This window comes from Hemiscyllium ocellatum, chromosome 24 (genome assembly GCF_020745735.1).
Source record: "Hemiscyllium ocellatum isolate sHemOce1 chromosome 24, sHemOce1.pat.X.cur, whole genome shotgun sequence".
Classification (NCBI taxonomy): domain Eukaryota; kingdom Metazoa; phylum Chordata; class Chondrichthyes; order Orectolobiformes; family Hemiscylliidae; genus Hemiscyllium; species Hemiscyllium ocellatum.
In genome coordinates this window covers 38,991,698-39,010,383 of record NC_083424.1, presented here as the reverse complement: position 1 = coordinate 39,010,383, position 18,686 = coordinate 38,991,698, and the positions used below count along the sequence as shown (strand labels likewise).

Sequence of the window (18,686 nt, the reverse complement as noted above, 5' to 3'; positions counted from 1 at the left end):
ACTCACGAGAAGTGTCACATGAGACTATTGACGAAAGAATGTCATTTGTGCTTGCGATAACTTCAGTTCTTTTCAGCTAGTAATATTTTACGTTTAAAATATGAGTAAACAGTCAATAGCAAGAGAATGAACTTATTCCTTTACTTTGCAGATGGCAGGTGCAGAATCCGTCGTTCCGCGGACGCAGTGAAGGTTGCTTGAGAGTGCAACTCAGTCCCAAACTTGGGCTGAACAAACCACCGGAATGTGAAGGAGTTGGATTGGAAAATTGCACTGGTTACATTTTACAAAACATGGGAACAAAATACAGAAAAAAAAATGCATGCTTTGAAAATTTGCAATGTAACATTTGTTACTACAATTTTATACCAGTTGACGTTACTGCATGTAATTACAAGCATATGATTTTTTAAAAAAAGTCTTCGTATCTTTATGTAAATATATTTATGGCTTTTTTTAGTCAATTGTTTCATAGAATTGTTGAAAGTTAACGTGAACATTCTGAATAAATGCTTCACAACCAGAATAGCCTCTGTACCCTCACTTAAATGACATTGCAAATCCAGTGAGTGAAAACAAATATTTAATGAAGATTACAGATCACAGCAATCAAGAGAGAAAAAGAACATCATTCACTGAATATTGCTCGCACAATGTACATTGCTGCTGAAAAAAAACACACTCGAATACATTTACTTTGTTTGGTAAGGTGTTTTATCTATCATTAAGAATGGAATACCTTTACCGAATAGGCGCTGATTTTGAAACATTGTTATGATTATTGTTCCACGTGGAGTCTGTATACTTTCTTCGCGATAAATAACAGGCAGCTTGATCCCAGCTGTTGCACAGCTGCATTTCCTCACCTCCCCGAGGGCTGGTCTCCACGCCACGGCTGGCCGTCAGTACACCTGGAAGTGCGCCGAGGTGCTTCCGTCCTTCCAGTACCGCAGGCTTTCACTGACAGCGGTGCGGCACATTGGACAGCTCCTCTCTCGGTCAAACCACAGGCAAGCGCACTCGTCGCAGAAGACGTGCTGGAGAAGACGACGAGAGAAAAGAACAAAGCGCGCACTTAAAAAAAAACCCCAGGCAGATCCGTGCATGTGAAAAGCTGCGAGAAATGCACAGTCAGTGAAGGTAAAAGTCACGTCGGCTGTTGAGCTCTCTACACTCGAACAGAAAGCATTCAGTCCTTTCACCTGTGTGTGTGTGTGTGTGTGTGTGAGATAGGATATAGGCCTTATTTACCGCAATTTCATATTCTAAAAACATTCACATTTTCATTAGATCTCCCAACTCGCCCGCAAACAATTACAAATACGAGCTCAACCGAATGGTAAATGATCATATCATAGAATCTCTAGTGTAGAAGCAGGCTATTCGGCCCAGTGAGTCCACTCCGACCCTACGAAGAGCATCCAGCCCCCTAACTATCCCTGTAAGCCTGTATTTCCCACGGCTAACCATGGCTGTGGGAAGAAACTGGACACCCAGAAGAAACAGACGTGGGCAGAACTTGCAAACTTCACATTCCCTGGCTCTGTGAGGCAACAGTGCTGACCACTGAGTCACCGCGCCGCCCGTATCCTTGAAAGCAGATTTTAATTGTAAGGCTGCATGTGAACAGTTTACGCTGCCCTTTCTATACATGGCGCTGAGTTGGGAATCACAGGTGGACGAAATACTGAAGCTCATTGATGAAAATAACTTATTCTAACTTGTCATCAATATAAAGTCAGACAGAAAGTACTGGAGATCTTTAGCAAATCTGTCAGCTTATGTGGGGAAAGGAAACATGAGTTAATCTTTCAGTTTGGTTACCCCTCCACTGAAGCGAGTATTTGTTAAAAATATTCTTTTCTAGAGAAAAGAAAATTCTGTGAACTCTAACAATAGCATGCATTTATGTGGCATCTTCCAATGTGATAACACCTCAAATTGCCTTAGAGGACAGCTATTAAATAAAAATTGACAAGGAATTACAAATGGAGCTCTTACATCAGATGACCAGAAGCTTCATCAAAGGAGTAGGTTTTGAGTGACATCTTTAAAGTGGGGTAGAGTGGATGAGAACCAGAGGGCATCGTGCATTTCGTAATTTGACAGTTAAAGGCATGGTTGTCAATGCTGGTAAATTAAAATTGGGAATGTTCAACAGACCAGATAGAAATGTTAAGATCTAGAAAGAGCCAGGTCTTTTGGGAATGGAAGAGATTTCAGAGACAGGGTAGGATCTGAAAACAAGGATGAGGATTTTAAAATTGATGCAATGGTTAACAAGGAACCAACTTCTCGAGATTCTATTCCTTTTAAACTGGTGACGATACAACATTTCTCTCCTGGCTCATGTGTTATTTGATGTTATTAACAGTTCTTTATCCTTTGGTACTGTCACCTTCTCTGTCAGAAGGTGGTGTCATCACCTCTCTCCAACAATAAAACTCTTGATCCCCATCCTTGTAAACTTCTGCCTGATCTCCAAATTCACTTTCCTCTCCAAAAACCTTGCATGTCTTGTTGCCTCCTAACACTCTGTACACCGTGTCCAGAACATCATTGTGAAGCTCTCCAGTCAGGTTTTTGCTACTGATACCATACTGAAATAACCGTTATGAAAGTCACAAATGGCTTCCTTCTTGACCTGGCTGCAGTCTCTGGACAAGATTGACTACAAAGGTCTGCTCCAAACCTGCTCCATTGTCCACCAACTGTGCAGGAACTACATTCAGAATTTTTATATTAAAAAAACCCTCTTGGAATGTGGGTGTTGCTGGCTAAGCTACACTTTTATTGCATATCTTAATTACCCTTGAAAAGGTAATGGTGAGGCATATGCTTGAGCTGATCCAGTCCATTTGGTGCTTTTAGGGTGTCCCAGGATTTTGACCCAGCCACACTGAAACAACAGCAAAGCAGTTGCAAGTGAAGATGGTATGAGGCTTAGGGGGAAACTAGCAGGTGGCAGAATTCCAATATATCTGTTGCTCTTGTTCTTCTAGGTGGTAGACAGTCATGGGTGTGGGAAGTGACGTAAAGCAGCCTTGGTGAATTGGTGTGCATCTTGGACATCAGTGGTAAAGACAATGAATGTCGTAGGTGGTGGATTGGATGCCAGTCAAGCAGGCTGCTTTGTCCTGGATAACACTGAGCTTCTTCAGTGTTATTTGAATACACTCAGACTGGCAATTGGAGAGTAGTCCGTTACACTCCAAGCCTGCATTTTGCAGATAATGAATTGGCTTTGGGGAATCTGTACGAGAGTTACTCGCCTTGAGATTTCCAATCTCTAACCAGCTTTGTACCCAGGGCATTTCTTTGAATAGTTCAGTTCAGGTTTTGGTCAATAATAATACTCCGAATGTTGATAATGGGTGTTTCAGGAATAGTAATGGCATTGAACATCAAGGGGATATGGTTAAATTCTCTCTTATTGAGATGGTCATTGTTAACAAATATATGTTGCAAATGTTACTTGCCACTTATCAACCCATGATTTCATTCTCATCTATCTAGTTGCTGACAGGGAATTAAATACAATGGCTTCTTTTGCCACTCCTACATTGATACTCCTGATATCTCTCAAGAGTCTATTCCCTTCTCCTCCTATTTCTTATTACAATACATCAAGTTGCAAAGCTCAATATGACTATGATCAATTAGAGTTTTTTAAATGCTGGAAATCCCCAGCATTAAGACATAGAAAATGTTGGAAATACTCAGGTTGGGTGACCTCTATGGAAAAGAATTAATGTCTAAGATTAAAGAGATCTTAAAGGTTATCATCAACATGCAATGTTAACTGTTTCATTCTCCATAGATACTGCCTGATTCTGTTGAGTATTTCCATCATGTCTATTTTCTTAATACACTGTGAGTCGTGCTTTGGGTTGCACAGTTCACTGCACAATAATCACCCTATAATCTTTTTCTCCACTGGTTTCTTTATATATTTCCACAATTATATTTTTGTCATGCTTCCCAAAGCAACAATGATAAAAGCTACTTATTCATGCATCATCAGAGTTGTTGTCTGGTAATGACTGACCTCCTATGTTTGTAACAAAAATTATTACTAATATTGCATCTGTGGATCAGGTAATTAAAATCATGAAAGTTTCCCTGAGCAAGATTTCAGTCAAAGCCGACAATGCCAGATTTAACAAAGCATCAAGGACATAATTGATTTGAATACAGAACAATTATCCTTCCCATATCAACTAAAAACAATTCAAGGTTTGTCTTGTTTACTCCTCCTTCCCCCTACCTGGCAAATCAACACCACAGGTTCTCGAAATTCTGCCTGGCAGATTGGACAGATATCTCCAGCTTCACTGCACTGCTGGCTGGTAGCTGGTACACCACAGCTCTGCCAAAACAGAAGGCAATTGCAATGAGAAGCACAGCTTTTATATTGATGTTTTCCAACAAAAATGAGATGCAAATCATTGTCAATATTAAGGCTTCTGTTGAAGAACGGCTGAGAGTTTGGGGATTTTAAAAATATATTTTCCAGTATTAAGGCAATCTTTGGAAAACAGCAGATTTATTTCGGGCGACTGATGATAGATGTGAAATAAGTCATTGTTCCCAATAAGAAATTACATCAAAAAACCAATATGAAAGTTTTACTTTGTGTAACAGAAGTACAGCTGACATAATGCTAATTGTGCTGATCTAACACCAACAAAACCCTTTCATAGTTCTTAAGTCAGAGCCATATAACCTAATTAGAATAGACTTTATATCCAACTCGTAACATAAATGCTCCTCTTGAATTGATTACATCATCAGTAGCTGTAAAATTAACACAGCATTTTGTCTCAGACATCAATTATGCTGTAAAATTCCAGAATCCTTTTTTTTGCAGGGATGGCTATCTTGACTTGACAGATTTTGCTTTTGCCCCCATTAAAAAATGTATTTTCTTCTTCAATATTACTTTACCTTCTTCATTGCTCTACCATACTCCCTCCCTTACAAAGATAGAATGTTGACCTGCTCCCAGGCATTTTGCCAATGCCATTTATCATCTCCCTCTGTTGTTCTGAGAAGATAGTATTGGTTGTTTTGCATAAGCGACTTGCTCATCCACTTCAGAGGGCAACAAGAGTTAACCACGTAGTGAGAGATTGGGATCTCACACCAGGCAGACCACGCAGGGGTAGCACATTTCCTTTCCTGAAGGACATTCGTGCACCATCTGGGTTTTTAACCACAAGCTGGCAGCTTTTCCAATCGTTGTTATGCTGCCAGTTCCACAAATTATCAGATTTGCTGAATTCAATTTCATAATGAGATTTCGATTCTGAAATGTTTTTTTCAATCCTTGACATGGTACATGACTATACTTGCATTCACTTGCCCATGATTTCATCCTAAAAGCATGTGATTCCTGTAATCTCAACTGGAGTCATGCTTGTACCTCTGGCTTTTGCTCAGACTACTTTCCCCAGCAGGGTTGGAGTTTCTGCAAGGTCAAAGCAGCGCTTGAGAATTTATAAAATGTACCAAAGAGAGCAAAGGAACTTGTAGACACTTTTAAAGGAACATATTACATATAACTGGAGTTATGATCATGGGGTGTCAACCCCAGCATTGTTAAATTGTCTGAATAGATCTCATTGCTTTGAAATCAGATTGGGATCCAATTCTGGAGTGATACTGTCATGTTTGCACAGCTATAAGACAGATATTTCTTGGTCTTCCGACCTGACCTCTAACCATTTTTTCCTGAAGGCAATACGTCATGCTAGGTATAACTGCACTAGCATTAATGAGGTCTCTGCTACATTGTTCATTTAGATATACTGCACTTTTCAGCATAAACAGTGTGTTCATGACTTAATAAATCATAACTGGTATCATAAATATTGAATGCTGCTCACACATAAACCGTTTCAACTTGGAGTAATAAAGAAGTAGACTCCCTTCAACTTTTGCACTCTATCCTTACTTAGGAATACTTGGAATCATTGAATGGTTACAACAAATAAGGAGACCATTCAGTCCATCAAGTTCACTTTGATTGTCTGCAAGAGAAATTCAACTTGTCCCACTCTTCTGCCATTTCCCCAAAACCCTACAATTCTTCTTCCTTCAGGTGTTTATTCTATTCACTTTGAAAGCCATGACTGCATTTGCCTCTCATACCCTCAGGCAAACCTGTACAAAACAGCTTTTCCTTATATTCCCTCTGGTTCTACTGTCAGTCGAATTAAATCCATGAAAAATGGTTTTCAACTCTTCCATTAATGGCAATAGTTTCACTCTATGTACTTGATCTAGACCCTTATTTTGTGTATTAAATTTCCATTCAATGATTTGTTCTCTGAAGAGAACAACCCCAAGTTCACGTCATTGGTTCCATGGATGGGGAACTTCATTCTATTGAATCTTTTCTGCATCGTCTGATAAACCTTCACAACGTCCCAAACTGCAATGCCCAGGATTGCTCAGTTGAGGTCGAATTATTGTGTTAAAGAAGATTAATTACAACTATTACTTGCTTGTATTTGCACTCTATGTCTCTATTTATAAAACCTAAAATCCCATATAGCTTTTCAATAATTTTCTTTACTTGCCCTGCTTTTGTCAATGATTTGTGCAAAAAAAAATCTTTTTGTTCCTGCAAAATCTTTAGAATTGCACCTTTATTGAAACCATCTTTCCTCATTCTTACTACCAAAAATATATTACTTTGCATTTCACCGATTTGAATTTCATTTGCCACCCATCTGTCTATTCTACCAACCAATGTTACCCTGAAGTCGATCACCACCATCTGCAATACTTCCAAGTTTTGTGTCATTCGCAAATTTTGAAGTTCTGCTCTGTACCCCTAGTCTAAATTATAGCATATATCAAATATATCAGTGGGAAACCCCAATTTATTAATTTTTCTCATCTGAAAAACCATTGTTCACAACTTCATTGTAAGACTAAATTCTGTAAATCGTACTAACACTGAAACATGACAAAAAGCATATTTGTAAATACTTTCTAACAACTAGAATGAGCTGCCAGAGGAAGTGCTGGAGGTTGGTACAATTACAACACTTAAAAGGCATCTGAATGGGCATATGAATAGGAAAGGTTTAGAGGGCCAAATGCTGGCAAATGGAACAAGATTTATTTAAGATTTCTGGTCGGCATGGACGAGTTCGACCAGAGGGCCTGTTTCCATGCTGTACAGCTCAATGACTCTAACTAACATTTAATAATAAATAATGAGGCAACTTACAACTTCTGGCAGACTTCTGTACAGAATGAGAGCACTTGCATGAAGCCAGGATACACTGACAAGCATGCTTCTATGGAATTGTTCCCTCCTTTGGAATTCTGAATGCATGTACTCTGATCAACTTCAGATCTCAGGTTTTATGGTAACATTAAATAACGTTAATGAAACATATATCTGAGTTCAGAACTCAAAAAGCAAATTTAAAATACTCTTTCTGTTTCACTTTTATTTGCATTATTGTTAGGCACCACTGTAATTTTGGTAAGAGGTTTAGGACAGACCACTTGCTGCCATGTTCTGTTAGTGCTCTTGTATGGCTTACAGGGATGTAGCAGCAGCAACAGGTGAAGTGCTCTCCAATGTTCCCTTCCTCCCCATAAGGAAACACCTGGTTTCCATTTAATACTTTTATAGTTACAAGTATAGGTGATATGAAGCATGATTTACCTGCGATTTACACAGGATCTTCAAGGCCTTTCGCAAACCCCCTATTCGACCACAAACATCCAAGAGCTGCAGCAATTTGCAAACAGACAATATGCAGTCGATCAAAAGAAAGAAAATTGGATAAATTGTCAAAAACAAGCAGTACACAATAAAACACTAAGATCCCCCATGCCATTGTGATTTGAAACATTTTGGTTGTTTGTGATTTGTAACAAGATTGTGGATTTGATTATAAAAGGAGATACATATGATCTTACAACAAATTTCAAACTAAAAACATATCTCCAAAATGTCTTCGTTGGGAACTTAGCTAGTGTTCTTGGGGAGAAATTGAACCAAACCAACAGAGCTGTGGGAAACAAGACAGAATATCAGAAATGGCTACTACGATGCATAGAATACCGGCAGAACCAGTTAACACTAGATTGGAGAGTAGGAAATGAACAGGTGGAGGCAAAACAAGGGATCATTGAGAAATAAACCATTGTAATTCTGGGTTATAATGCATGTATGTGAATGCAAGGATTAAAGAGGCAAATTCACTATGATCCTACCAGGCCGTTGGGCTGCTGTCTCATTAGCGTGAGGTACTGTTACGAGTGGTGGCTTAATCTGAGGGTCACCATGTCTCAGGTGAGGGGAGAAGTTAAGAAATCAAGTCCTTCGTGGTACCTTCAGCTGGTGCTTGAATTCAACCCACGCTGTTGGCATCACTCTGCATTGTGAACTGCTGTCCAGCCAACTAAGCTAACTGTCCCCCAAATGCAAGGAGTAAATTAAATAACTCAGCTGAGTTATAGGTGCAGATTGCCATGTGGTATATTATGGTATATGGTTATTCCAGAGACCTGGTTCAAGAAAAAGCCTATTGGGTATTAAATATTCCTGATACTAGTATTCAGACAGGAGAGGAAAGGAAGAAAAGAAGGAAGGGTGGTGATATTTGTTAAGAAGAGTGCTGCAGTCCTCCAGAATAATATCCCAGAAATTCAAGAATAAAAGGGGCAAGCAGTCTTAAATTGTTATCAGGAAAATTTTCTACAGCAGAATATGTTCAGTCCAATCAGAAAGTGGCAACACTTGACCTGGGTTTTTGGAATGATGTGAGCCAAATACAGTAGTGTCTATGGGGAACATTTAGGGGACAAAGATAATTTTGTCATAAGGTTTGGATGATAATAGAAAAGAGCAATAAACAATCTGGACGAAGAATAATTAACTGTGGGAGAGCTCATTTCAATGTAGCAAGGACAAAGTGTAGCTGAACAATGGGCTGTCTTCAAAGATGGTACAGTTTTGAAGTAGTTCAAGAGATCTAAAACACAGAAAAAGCTCTTCAACCCATCAAGTTTGTGCTTATCAAAAAAAATCTACCTATTCTAATCCTATTTTCTAATACTTGACCCATAGCCTCACATGCCTTGGCATTACAAGTGTACATCTAAATAATTCATGAAGGGTTTCTGCCTATATCACCCTGTCAGACAGTGAGGTCCAGAATGCCACTTTACTCACATTCTCTCTAAATCTTCTACCTGTTATCTTAAATCCTTGCCTCGGGTCATTGATCCCTAACCGAGCTATACACACTCAAAATGGAAAGGTAGGGCAAACATATCCAGAGATCTCTAGATGAAAAAAAGAGATAAAAATGAAGATAAAGAAAGCAGTAGTTATGATAGATGTCAGGCAGAAAAACAATTGATAACCAAGCTGAATATAGAATGCTCAGACGAGAAGTGTAAAAGCAAATTAAAGAAGAGGGATTATGAAGGGGACTGGCAGCTAACATAAAAGGGAATTCCAAAGTCTCTTTTCGTTACAAATAGTAAAAGAATGGTATAAAGAAAAGCAAGGCAGTTGGGATGAAAGAGGAATTTGACAATGGAAGCAGGAAGCATGGCTGAGGTATTAAATGCTTGATCAAAGGAACAGCTGCTACCTTGACCAGATTAACAGAGAATGAAATTCAGTCACTGGAAGGATTCAAAATTGATAAGGAGCTGGCATTGGATAGACTTCTGCACTTAAAATGGACAAGGCACCAGGATCAGATGAAATGCATGCAAGAATAATGAGTGGCGTGAATGTGGAAACTGTGGACTTACTGGCTAAATCTTTTCAGTCTTCCTTAGACTGAGGAATAGTGCAAGAATTGCAAATGTTAAGCACTTGTTCAAAAATAAAATGCAAGGATAAGGCAGCAATTACAAACCAGTCAGTTTAACCTTGCTTGTGATGGAACTCTGAGAATAAATAGAATTAATTGTTACATGGATAAATGGACCTTCCCAGGGATGGCTACTGGGACATTTGTTTTTCTTGACATATAATGATCTAGACCTTAGTTTGGAAGGGCCCATTTCAATTTTTACAGAGAAGACAAATCTTGGAAAACGGTAAAGTGTGAGAAAGACAGTGCAGTACTACAACAGGATATTGACAAACTGACGGAGATGACAGACACGTCGCAAATGAAATTTAAAAAAGAGAAATGTGAGGTGAGATATTTTGGTAGAAAGAACATAGACAGATAGAATAAAATTAAAGAACAAGGTAATACTCTAAAGGTTGTGTCGGAGCAGCAAGATCTGAGTGTGTATGTACGCAAGTCATTAAAGGTAACAGGTCAGATGAGGTCAGCAGTTCATAAAACAATAGTGTTCTTATCTTTATTAATGGGGAATATAAACTATAAGAACAGTAAATGAGGACAAAATAGTAGTTAGGCCTCAGTTGAAGTACTGTGCACAATGTGCAAATCACACTTCAGGAAGAATGCAAACACCTTGAAAAAAAGTGCCAAAGAGACTTATGAGAATAGTTCAAGTGATGAGAAACTTGAACAATGAAGGTGGATTGTGGATGTGGGGACAATTTTCTTTGGAGTGGAGAAGGCTAAGATGAAATCAGATTGAAATTTTTAAAGTCATGAGGGCTCTGGACAGAGTAGATTGGGAGAAACCATTCATCCTTGTAAAAGGATTTGGAACAAGAAACCACGGATTTAAAACATTTTTCAAAAGGACCAAATGCTGTGGAAAAAAACGCTCATATTAATTAGTAGGGGCCTGGAATGCATTGTCTGAAAGAATGGTGAAGTTAGGTTCTATTGAGGCTTTTACAAGAGTATCAGATTATTATTTTAATAGAAACAATTTGCAGGAGTATGGAGAAAAAGTCAAAAGATTGGCGTTAGGTCATAATGCTCAATTGGAGACCAATACTCATATGATGAGCTGAATAGCTCTCTTATGCACTATAAGAGTTCTGTGATTCTATAAATGTGCCCAAGTTACAACTGTTCCAAATTGCACCTACCAGTCTTGATTTTATACTTATTTAGTGAAACCATTTGCTCCTTTAAGAAGATTACTTCTGCAGAAAAGCTATTTGGGGAAAAGTCTGGAGTACTCTCAATGGCCAATACACAATAAATTTACTTTTAATCTCATATCACTTGCCACAGTTGTTCATTGACTGAATGCAAATTGAAAATGCATCCTTTGGAACCGACATGAAAGAAGAAAGCAAGAAAATCCTTTTGAATATTCACCTTACAAAGACTGTACAGAACAATCAGGGTGCCTTCCAACAAGTAACTATTGATGGAGTCTTCGCCCATTATGCATTTGTACCACAGCTGTACAGGCATCATGGATCTCAATAACTGACTCGTCTCTTCTATTAGGAGGTAAAGTGTTCCCTGTAAAAACAATTTTAGCAGATTTTAATTCACCACAAATTTTATGTTTGCTTCTGAACCAACCATATACTTATATTCCAATGTCAGTGTTTACAGAAATGCTGTGCAAGTTTTATTCAATCTGTAAGTTTAAAATCGAACACAAGAAGGAAATGGAGGATTATTCTTGATATAAAAAAAACACTCCATATATATGTGATTTTTAAACATTTCCTTTGTAAATGCTTAATCCAGACTCCATAATTACAACTTGAAGGATAGACCCAATAGTCAGTCTGTTAAGTCTGTCTAATGTTCTATTTTGGAATTCCTCCAGGCTGTCTATGGGTATGGATCATTCAGTTCACCCCACTAACATGTAAAACACCAACCTAGGAATTTATCAGAAAAGCTACTCTGCCATTTTTAAAATCCAATTTGCCCCCTTTCACTTCTAAAGGACACAATTTACATTGGAGTACAGTTCCACTACAACCATCGAGGTAGTTTGTCCAAGTGGATATACCTCATGTGAGTTCAGAACTCTGAACAATGTCGTTCCTTCATCCATACGTATACACTTTCCAGGCAGTTACTAAAGAACAATCAGGATAAAGGATTCTTAACAATATTCCTTCTATTGAAGGAACAGCAAACGTATCGTTGCATCTCTAATGTTATCCTGGCTAAGGTGAGTGAGCTAACAGAACAAGAACTACAGATAAAACTAGAGATCCCTGATCAGTATGGTTCAGCATTTACCACACTACATGGTGTTTTGACAGTCATAGTGTCATTAACGACAGGATGAATTAATGCATTTTGAAAAGGTAGTACATTTAAATTATCTAATTGTCAAGATGTTGCTGCTGTGCATAATGGACAACTTATGGTATTTGTATACCACTCCTTTTACACAAACATTTAACTGATTATTACACAATAATAGGAAAAACTCTACCCGAGATATTTATTTACTATTAAAAGTGGGTGGGGAACATGAGTAATATCCCTTAAAGCAGTCCAAAGCAATAGTGCTTTAATTTAAATAATATCTTACAATTAACCGATGCATCTAATAAATGATTAAACATGTTATTTCATTTTAAACAATTCTCCTCATTAATACGGTTTTTCAAGATGAAGAATAGCAAGGAAAGAAAATGGACAGTTTCTATCCACTTTTAGCATAAAGCACTCCCTGGTCAGGTACATATGGTGACTAGAGGTAGAATAAAAGTTCCTCTTTGTACTACCTCAACAAGAAACTTTCATCCAACATCAGAAGTATGCCCCCTACTGCATCTATATGACAATTTGTATTTCAAATCAGGCATTCTTCTCTGTGCATTTCCCATTGAGTGCCAATTAATGAAGAATTGTTCAATACTCATCATTCAAAGGTCTCGAATTGAAGACACTGGGAATTCATTGAGTGCCCAAACTCACCTCAATTAGAACTCTTACAACTAGGACAGTGAGCACTTTTGCTTTATTCATTTTTATAAGTTGGTCTGAGTTCAAACTTCTTTCCCATTTACACAAAAAAGCCTTTGACTATTTTTGTTCTTGTCAATAGACAGCTCCTGTGATTTTGCATCATTGAGATAGTGCTTTAAAGAAATGGAAGTAAAACAAATATACTTTCATTTTTAAAATGATATAATAACATGTTTATGGCAGCAAAACTTTAAGTAAACCTGGTTGTTATTCACTTTAGCCAGCACTGCTAATATAAATATAGGATCTCAGGGTTTAAAATTGAGGGGTTGCTTTCTTCAATAAAGTAACAAGTTCCATATTATTTAATTCATAAATGTAATTTATAGTTAATTTAAGTTCCATTTTATAGCTCATAATGAGAACTTAAAAAAATCTTGTTTCTCTAAAGTGAAAATCTGTAGAAATAGAAATGTAAAAAAATTGGCTCTGGAGACCAGCACCACCAATAAAAAAAAACTACAAATGCTGAAGATCTGGGAGAAAATACTGGAAACATACAGGTGCACCACAGAGGTTAACATTAACATTGTTAATGAAAGTCTCTTGCTGAGGTAGTACAAAGAGGAACTTTTATTCTACCTCTAGTCACCATATATACCTGACCTGGGAGTGCTTTATGCTAATTGTTCTGTCTTTTCATAGCACTTTGCAAATGCTACAAACACCACCTTACACCACATGATTTGGACTGTTCCTCCAAATACTTGATTATCAAAACTTTGGAGCATTTAATTCCTCCTATTATCTATTTTTCATGCTCCATCTTGAGCAAATTGACTATTTGCATTTACATAACATCTTTCAGATTCTTATGATGACCCAAATTATTCTGTATGTAACAAAATACCTTTGATATGCAATCTCTATTGGATAAGCCAATTACACATAGCAAGATCCCACAAATAACAGAGTTAAACAGCAAGATAATCCTTTATACAGTAATATTGTTTGAGGAATAAATATTGCCAAGAACATAGAGAGAACACTCCTATTTTTTGGAAGAGGGCAGGTGAAGCATTGATTTGACATCGTACTCAACAAATTGGTATTTCTAATAATGCAGTTTTCCCTAAGTACTACAATAAATATCCAGCTCAGATGATGTGCTTAAGTCTCTAAAATGGAGTTTGAAGCTACAATATTCTACTCAGAGAACGTTCCTTAAAGACATGTCAGACTTGCTCACATCACCAGTTCTTAAATCTATTCTTATCTAACTTTGTAGAAACAACATTTCCACAAATAGTTTCCTAATTATGTGAAACCTGTGCTCCATCCTTGATCCCATCATATTTATCAACATCTTATCTTTCCTGCACATCACTACCCACCATCCCAGAATCAGTTACCACATATATGCAGCAAAGTCAAAATTAAGTGTTCCCAGGCAACCAACAGATGCAGCAAGATTAGTGACGTTACTCAAGTGTCCATTCAGTGCAAAGTCTTGGGTGCAAAATCAGAGCAACAAAGTTTCACTTGTGCCCCTAATTTTCCCATTTTCTGCCTGAAATACTGTTTTAACACAATAATTAAGTTCCCATACATGTACCTCACTATCCTCCCTTCTCTCACCAGTAGTATAGTAAATGGATTGTTCTATTTCCACTCTCTTTGCAAGCTATTTAGCATTGCTATCTTTTACCCTTCCTCCTAAAGTCTCTTTAAAGACCTATTTGTTTGACTGCATTTTATTCTCCCTCATCTTTAATTATTCCCACCTGCAGTCAACAACCCTCGATAAAGTACTCAGATGTACTTCAGAGTCAGAATGCAAGCTGTTTTTGTCCTTGCTCTTTCAAATGCTGACAGATTGGCTTGTACAGCCCAGCAACGTTTTTGCTTATATTCCAATTAATGTCTTGATTCTTAACAACTGTTTTTATCCCACAAATCTAAAACAGGGAATTAAGTTTTCTTAAACTGACTGCTTGAATGCTGCAAGTGAAATATTTACAGGTATAAACACAAATTACACCAAGGACAGCTGCATCACAACAGTTGACATGGAAACCATGGCTCCTCGTGAAGATAGCATGATGTCACTGCAACAGGAATAAAAAGTCACCTGCTTTCCTTCCAAAGACCATGAGTCAAGTTAACACAGCCACATTCACGTGTCATCCTTTTCCCCCACGTCTGGTGCTGTAGGATAGGCTCCATGCTGGAACACCCAATAAAACAGCACAGATATCTCATGGGTCTTGGAGATGAGATCATATAACAAGCTGTCACTCTAATCTTTTGTGCTTTGAACAATTATAATCATTCAGACCTTGGCATTCTTGTGATCTCATATCCCTAGGGAACTGAGTGATGTCAATTCTGCAGCAGGCAGCCAGTACAGTTTGTGTTTCTGGTTTGTGCAGCTGACAGCTTAGGACAATTTTTTAACAGCAATCGTTTTAGTCCTAAGATCTCCACTCATCTACAGGCCCATTAATCTGGCAAAAAAATTGTGCTGTGAGACTTTCAGTTCAAAGAACAGAGTATTAGAAGTATTTCTTCTTCTCACAAGTAGCCTAAACCTTACAGAAAGCAGGACTAAAGCAAAAAAACCTAGCTAGTTACATAACACTAGGTTTTGTTGACATGACTCAAATGACTCATTCTATTTCCAGATGAGATGCTTAATTCAGAATTGACAAATGCTAGGAAAAACAACCACAGTAGTTTTGTTTAAAAATAAGGTTGTTGCTACAATTAGTCTCCGCATCCCTGAGCTTGGAGAGAGAAGGATAAAAAGCTGGCCTGGATTCCCAACTCCTGATTACTATCCAGTGACCCCTGCTGGATAGTGTGTGTGGATGACAGGTGCAGGCAGGATCTGCTTTGGCTGTGATGGGTCTGACAGTCGAGCTTGCTGGCAATCACCGTCCAACCTCAAACATAAAGAACGGCCACTTGGGCAAAGAATGGGATACTTGCCAGCACCCCTGGATCCATATTCCAATATAATTAACTGTCCTTGGAGTGGAAGGCTAAATCAAAGAGGAGGCTGGACAAAGAAATTTGAAATAAAACAATGCTTTTGCTGAACAGTACGCTAACTATTACATAGAATTTCGAACAGAAAATTAGACCATTCGGCCCAAATTATCAATGTAAGTTTTAATGAGCCACATGAGCCTTGTTCATTGAATTTAATGAGCATATCATATTGTTCAATTGCTTTCTCCCTCATGCACTTACCTAGTTTTCTCGTAAATGACTTGTTAAAATTAAACATAAACCATTTTTTGCTTAAAGTACAGAGTGATGATATTGTGAAGACAAATTGAGTTGGAGCAGTGTTGGAGTACAGTGGCTTAAGGGAGCTAAAATTAACCTAGACCATACAATTAAAACCAGGGTTCTCTTGATTAATGGTTCAATCTCCAATGATTCTAGCTCTTCCAAGCAAAAGTCCCTCAATGATGTAATCATCACTTAGTTAAAACAAGTTATACAAGTGAAAATATTAAACAAATGCTTAAGTTGAACTGTTATTAACAATCCATTTTTGAAAAAAAGTTTCAGATGATAATATTCCCTCTCCAGACATACAAACAACTTCTGTGCAGTTGATCTAGTTAATGGATTTTTTTTCACCAAAATCTGAGTTTATGTCGTTACATCCAGTAGAAAAGGTTCTGTAATGCATAGTTTCAGTGAATCTGTTTAGCTCACTTGGCTGGATCATTGGTTTACAGAGCAATATGATTCCAACAGTGTGGGTTCAATTCCCATCACCGGTTTGAGGCTACTTTGAAGGACTCTCCTTCTCAATGTCTTCCCTCACCTGAGGTCTGATGGCCCTCAGATTAAGTCACAACCAGTTGCTTCTCTCTAATAAGAGAGCAGCTCCTATGGGCTGGTAAGACTATGATAGCAACAGTGCTGGATTCTCCTGATTTATATAACGTGGTACATTTAGTTAAAATGAAATGATTCAAACGTCTTAATATGTGTGCACTCACTGGAGTTTCTTATAATTGTTGTAAAGTTGCTTTTGCATTCTGGTGAACAGTGGTGACCTTAAGACATTAACTCTGCTTTGCTACCTATAAGGGCTGCCAAACTTCCTGAATTTCCACAAGCTCAGTTTTGTTTCTCATTCTTAGATTCTTGGACATTTACAGCACAGGATGTGTCCATTTGGTCTATATGCCCATATCACTCACCTGACTGATCTCATTTTCCAGCTCTTGGCCTGTTGCCTTGAGACTATGGGAAAACAAGTGAATATCTAAATACTACTTAAATGTTATATCGACTGAGAGATATTAAAAGAATGTTGTCTTGGACAAAATCAAAACTGTGGACTCAGTTGCAAAACTGTTTGTGTGTCAGCAGCAATTTTGGAGCAAGAGTGATCAACTTACTGGAGGGTGAAGTATGAGAGTGGATGGCATATATAACACTGGAACTGGATTGTTTATGTTGTAGGTTTTCATTCCATACCATAATTGTATTCAAACCAATCTTAGAAGGTTATGAGGCTTTCAAATGACGTGAACACAATTTTTCTGTGACCTAATGTTCAGTGCAAAATTCCTTAAATGCCATGCATTGGAATATATTTTGACTAAATGTTAACATAAAATGGGTGATAATAAATCCTAAGTCTGGTTTACTTTGCTCCAGATTTTTATTTCCTCCGCAATAATTCAGAACAATGCAGCTTCAACTTTTATCAAAAATGCAAAATTGTTTGGGATTAGGATTTAAATTCATGGGTAATTATTATTTATGGATATATGTACATTTTAAACTTATAGTTTTGAATCTGCTTGCCAATAAAGGAAGGCAGTATGGTAAAATGAGGAACAAAAGTCGCAGTGATGCAGAGCCAAGTATTATACAACATAGCATAGCCAGTACTATATTTTATAGTATGTTAAAGTACAAAGAAACCTGTAATCCATCAGATGTGGATGTCGGAAATTGTGACATTCTAAATTTTTGCCTTACACATATCCTAGGCATGAGAATGATTTCACAGAAAACAAAATAAAAATAATAAAGATGTGAAATGAATGAAGGCTGTACTGCAAAATCTCTGTGTACTATGGGTGTTCCATTGTAGCTGCGTGATTTTTTTTCTTCTATTTTAAAGTTTATTTCAAGCAATTTTTGTAATAGAATTATACAGAAAACATTCTTGTCAATAAAATTAGATGATATAGACAAAATCAGACTTGCAAAATTTCTGATAAATTATTTCAGATAAGAAAGTAATAAAAAACTTACAATGAAAGTGATAATGAAATAATTTGATATATGCCCTTTTATACATTGAAACATAGGAGTTCAAGAGAAGATTTAATTGAAATATATTGCATTGAGAAGTTTTGAAAGAGCAGATAGAAAGATCCTATTTCACTTGGCAGGAGACCAAGAACAGGCAAGTTGGGCAGTACAGTTTTAAAGTAATTGCTAGAAGGAGTTATGTCAAAAGGTTTTGATCAGTGGCAGGGGTCGAGAACTCACTGCTTCAAAAAGGATCTTAGAAGCAGAGACTTCCACTACATTTAAAAAGTATTTCAACACGCACCTAAAATGCCATAACCTGCAAGACTACAGATCAAGAACTAGAAACTGGGATTGAACTTATCAGCTCCTTCTCAGCCAGCAGAGATATGACAGGCCAAATGACCTTGTTCTGTGCTGTATGTTTCTATGATTTCCTTTTTGACTCTTTAAACTGGCTCTGCTGCTTTCACTTTCTGAAATCCATCACAAAAATAAGGGAGATCTGCATTGTTAGTGGTGTCACTTTCTAATTAAAATATTAAGTCAAAACCCAAATGCCCTCTCAAGTAGGTA

At 37.5% G+C, this 18,686-nt stretch overlaps 1 protein-coding gene across 2 annotated transcripts in view; it reads right to left on the bottom strand.

Moving 5' to 3' along the window:
- Positions 1 to 575: 575 nt before the first annotated feature.
- The window catches only part of rnft2 (ring finger protein, transmembrane 2), a 60,612-nt gene continuing 42,501 nt past the window's right edge, over positions 576 to 18,686 (bottom strand). For both annotated transcript variants that reach the window (XM_060843703.1, XM_060843704.1), the window contains 4 exons: positions 11,247 to 11,396; positions 7,691 to 7,756; positions 4,268 to 4,369; positions 576 to 1,037 (listed from right to left, as the gene is read on the bottom strand). In XM_060843703.1, coding sequence (XP_060699686.1) covers positions 903 to 1,037; positions 4,268 to 4,369; positions 7,691 to 7,756; positions 11,247 to 11,396 — 453 coding nt within the window. In that variant the 3' untranslated portion in view covers positions 576 to 902. The remainder of the gene's footprint in view (positions 1,038 to 4,267; positions 4,370 to 7,690; positions 7,757 to 11,246; positions 11,397 to 18,686) is intronic.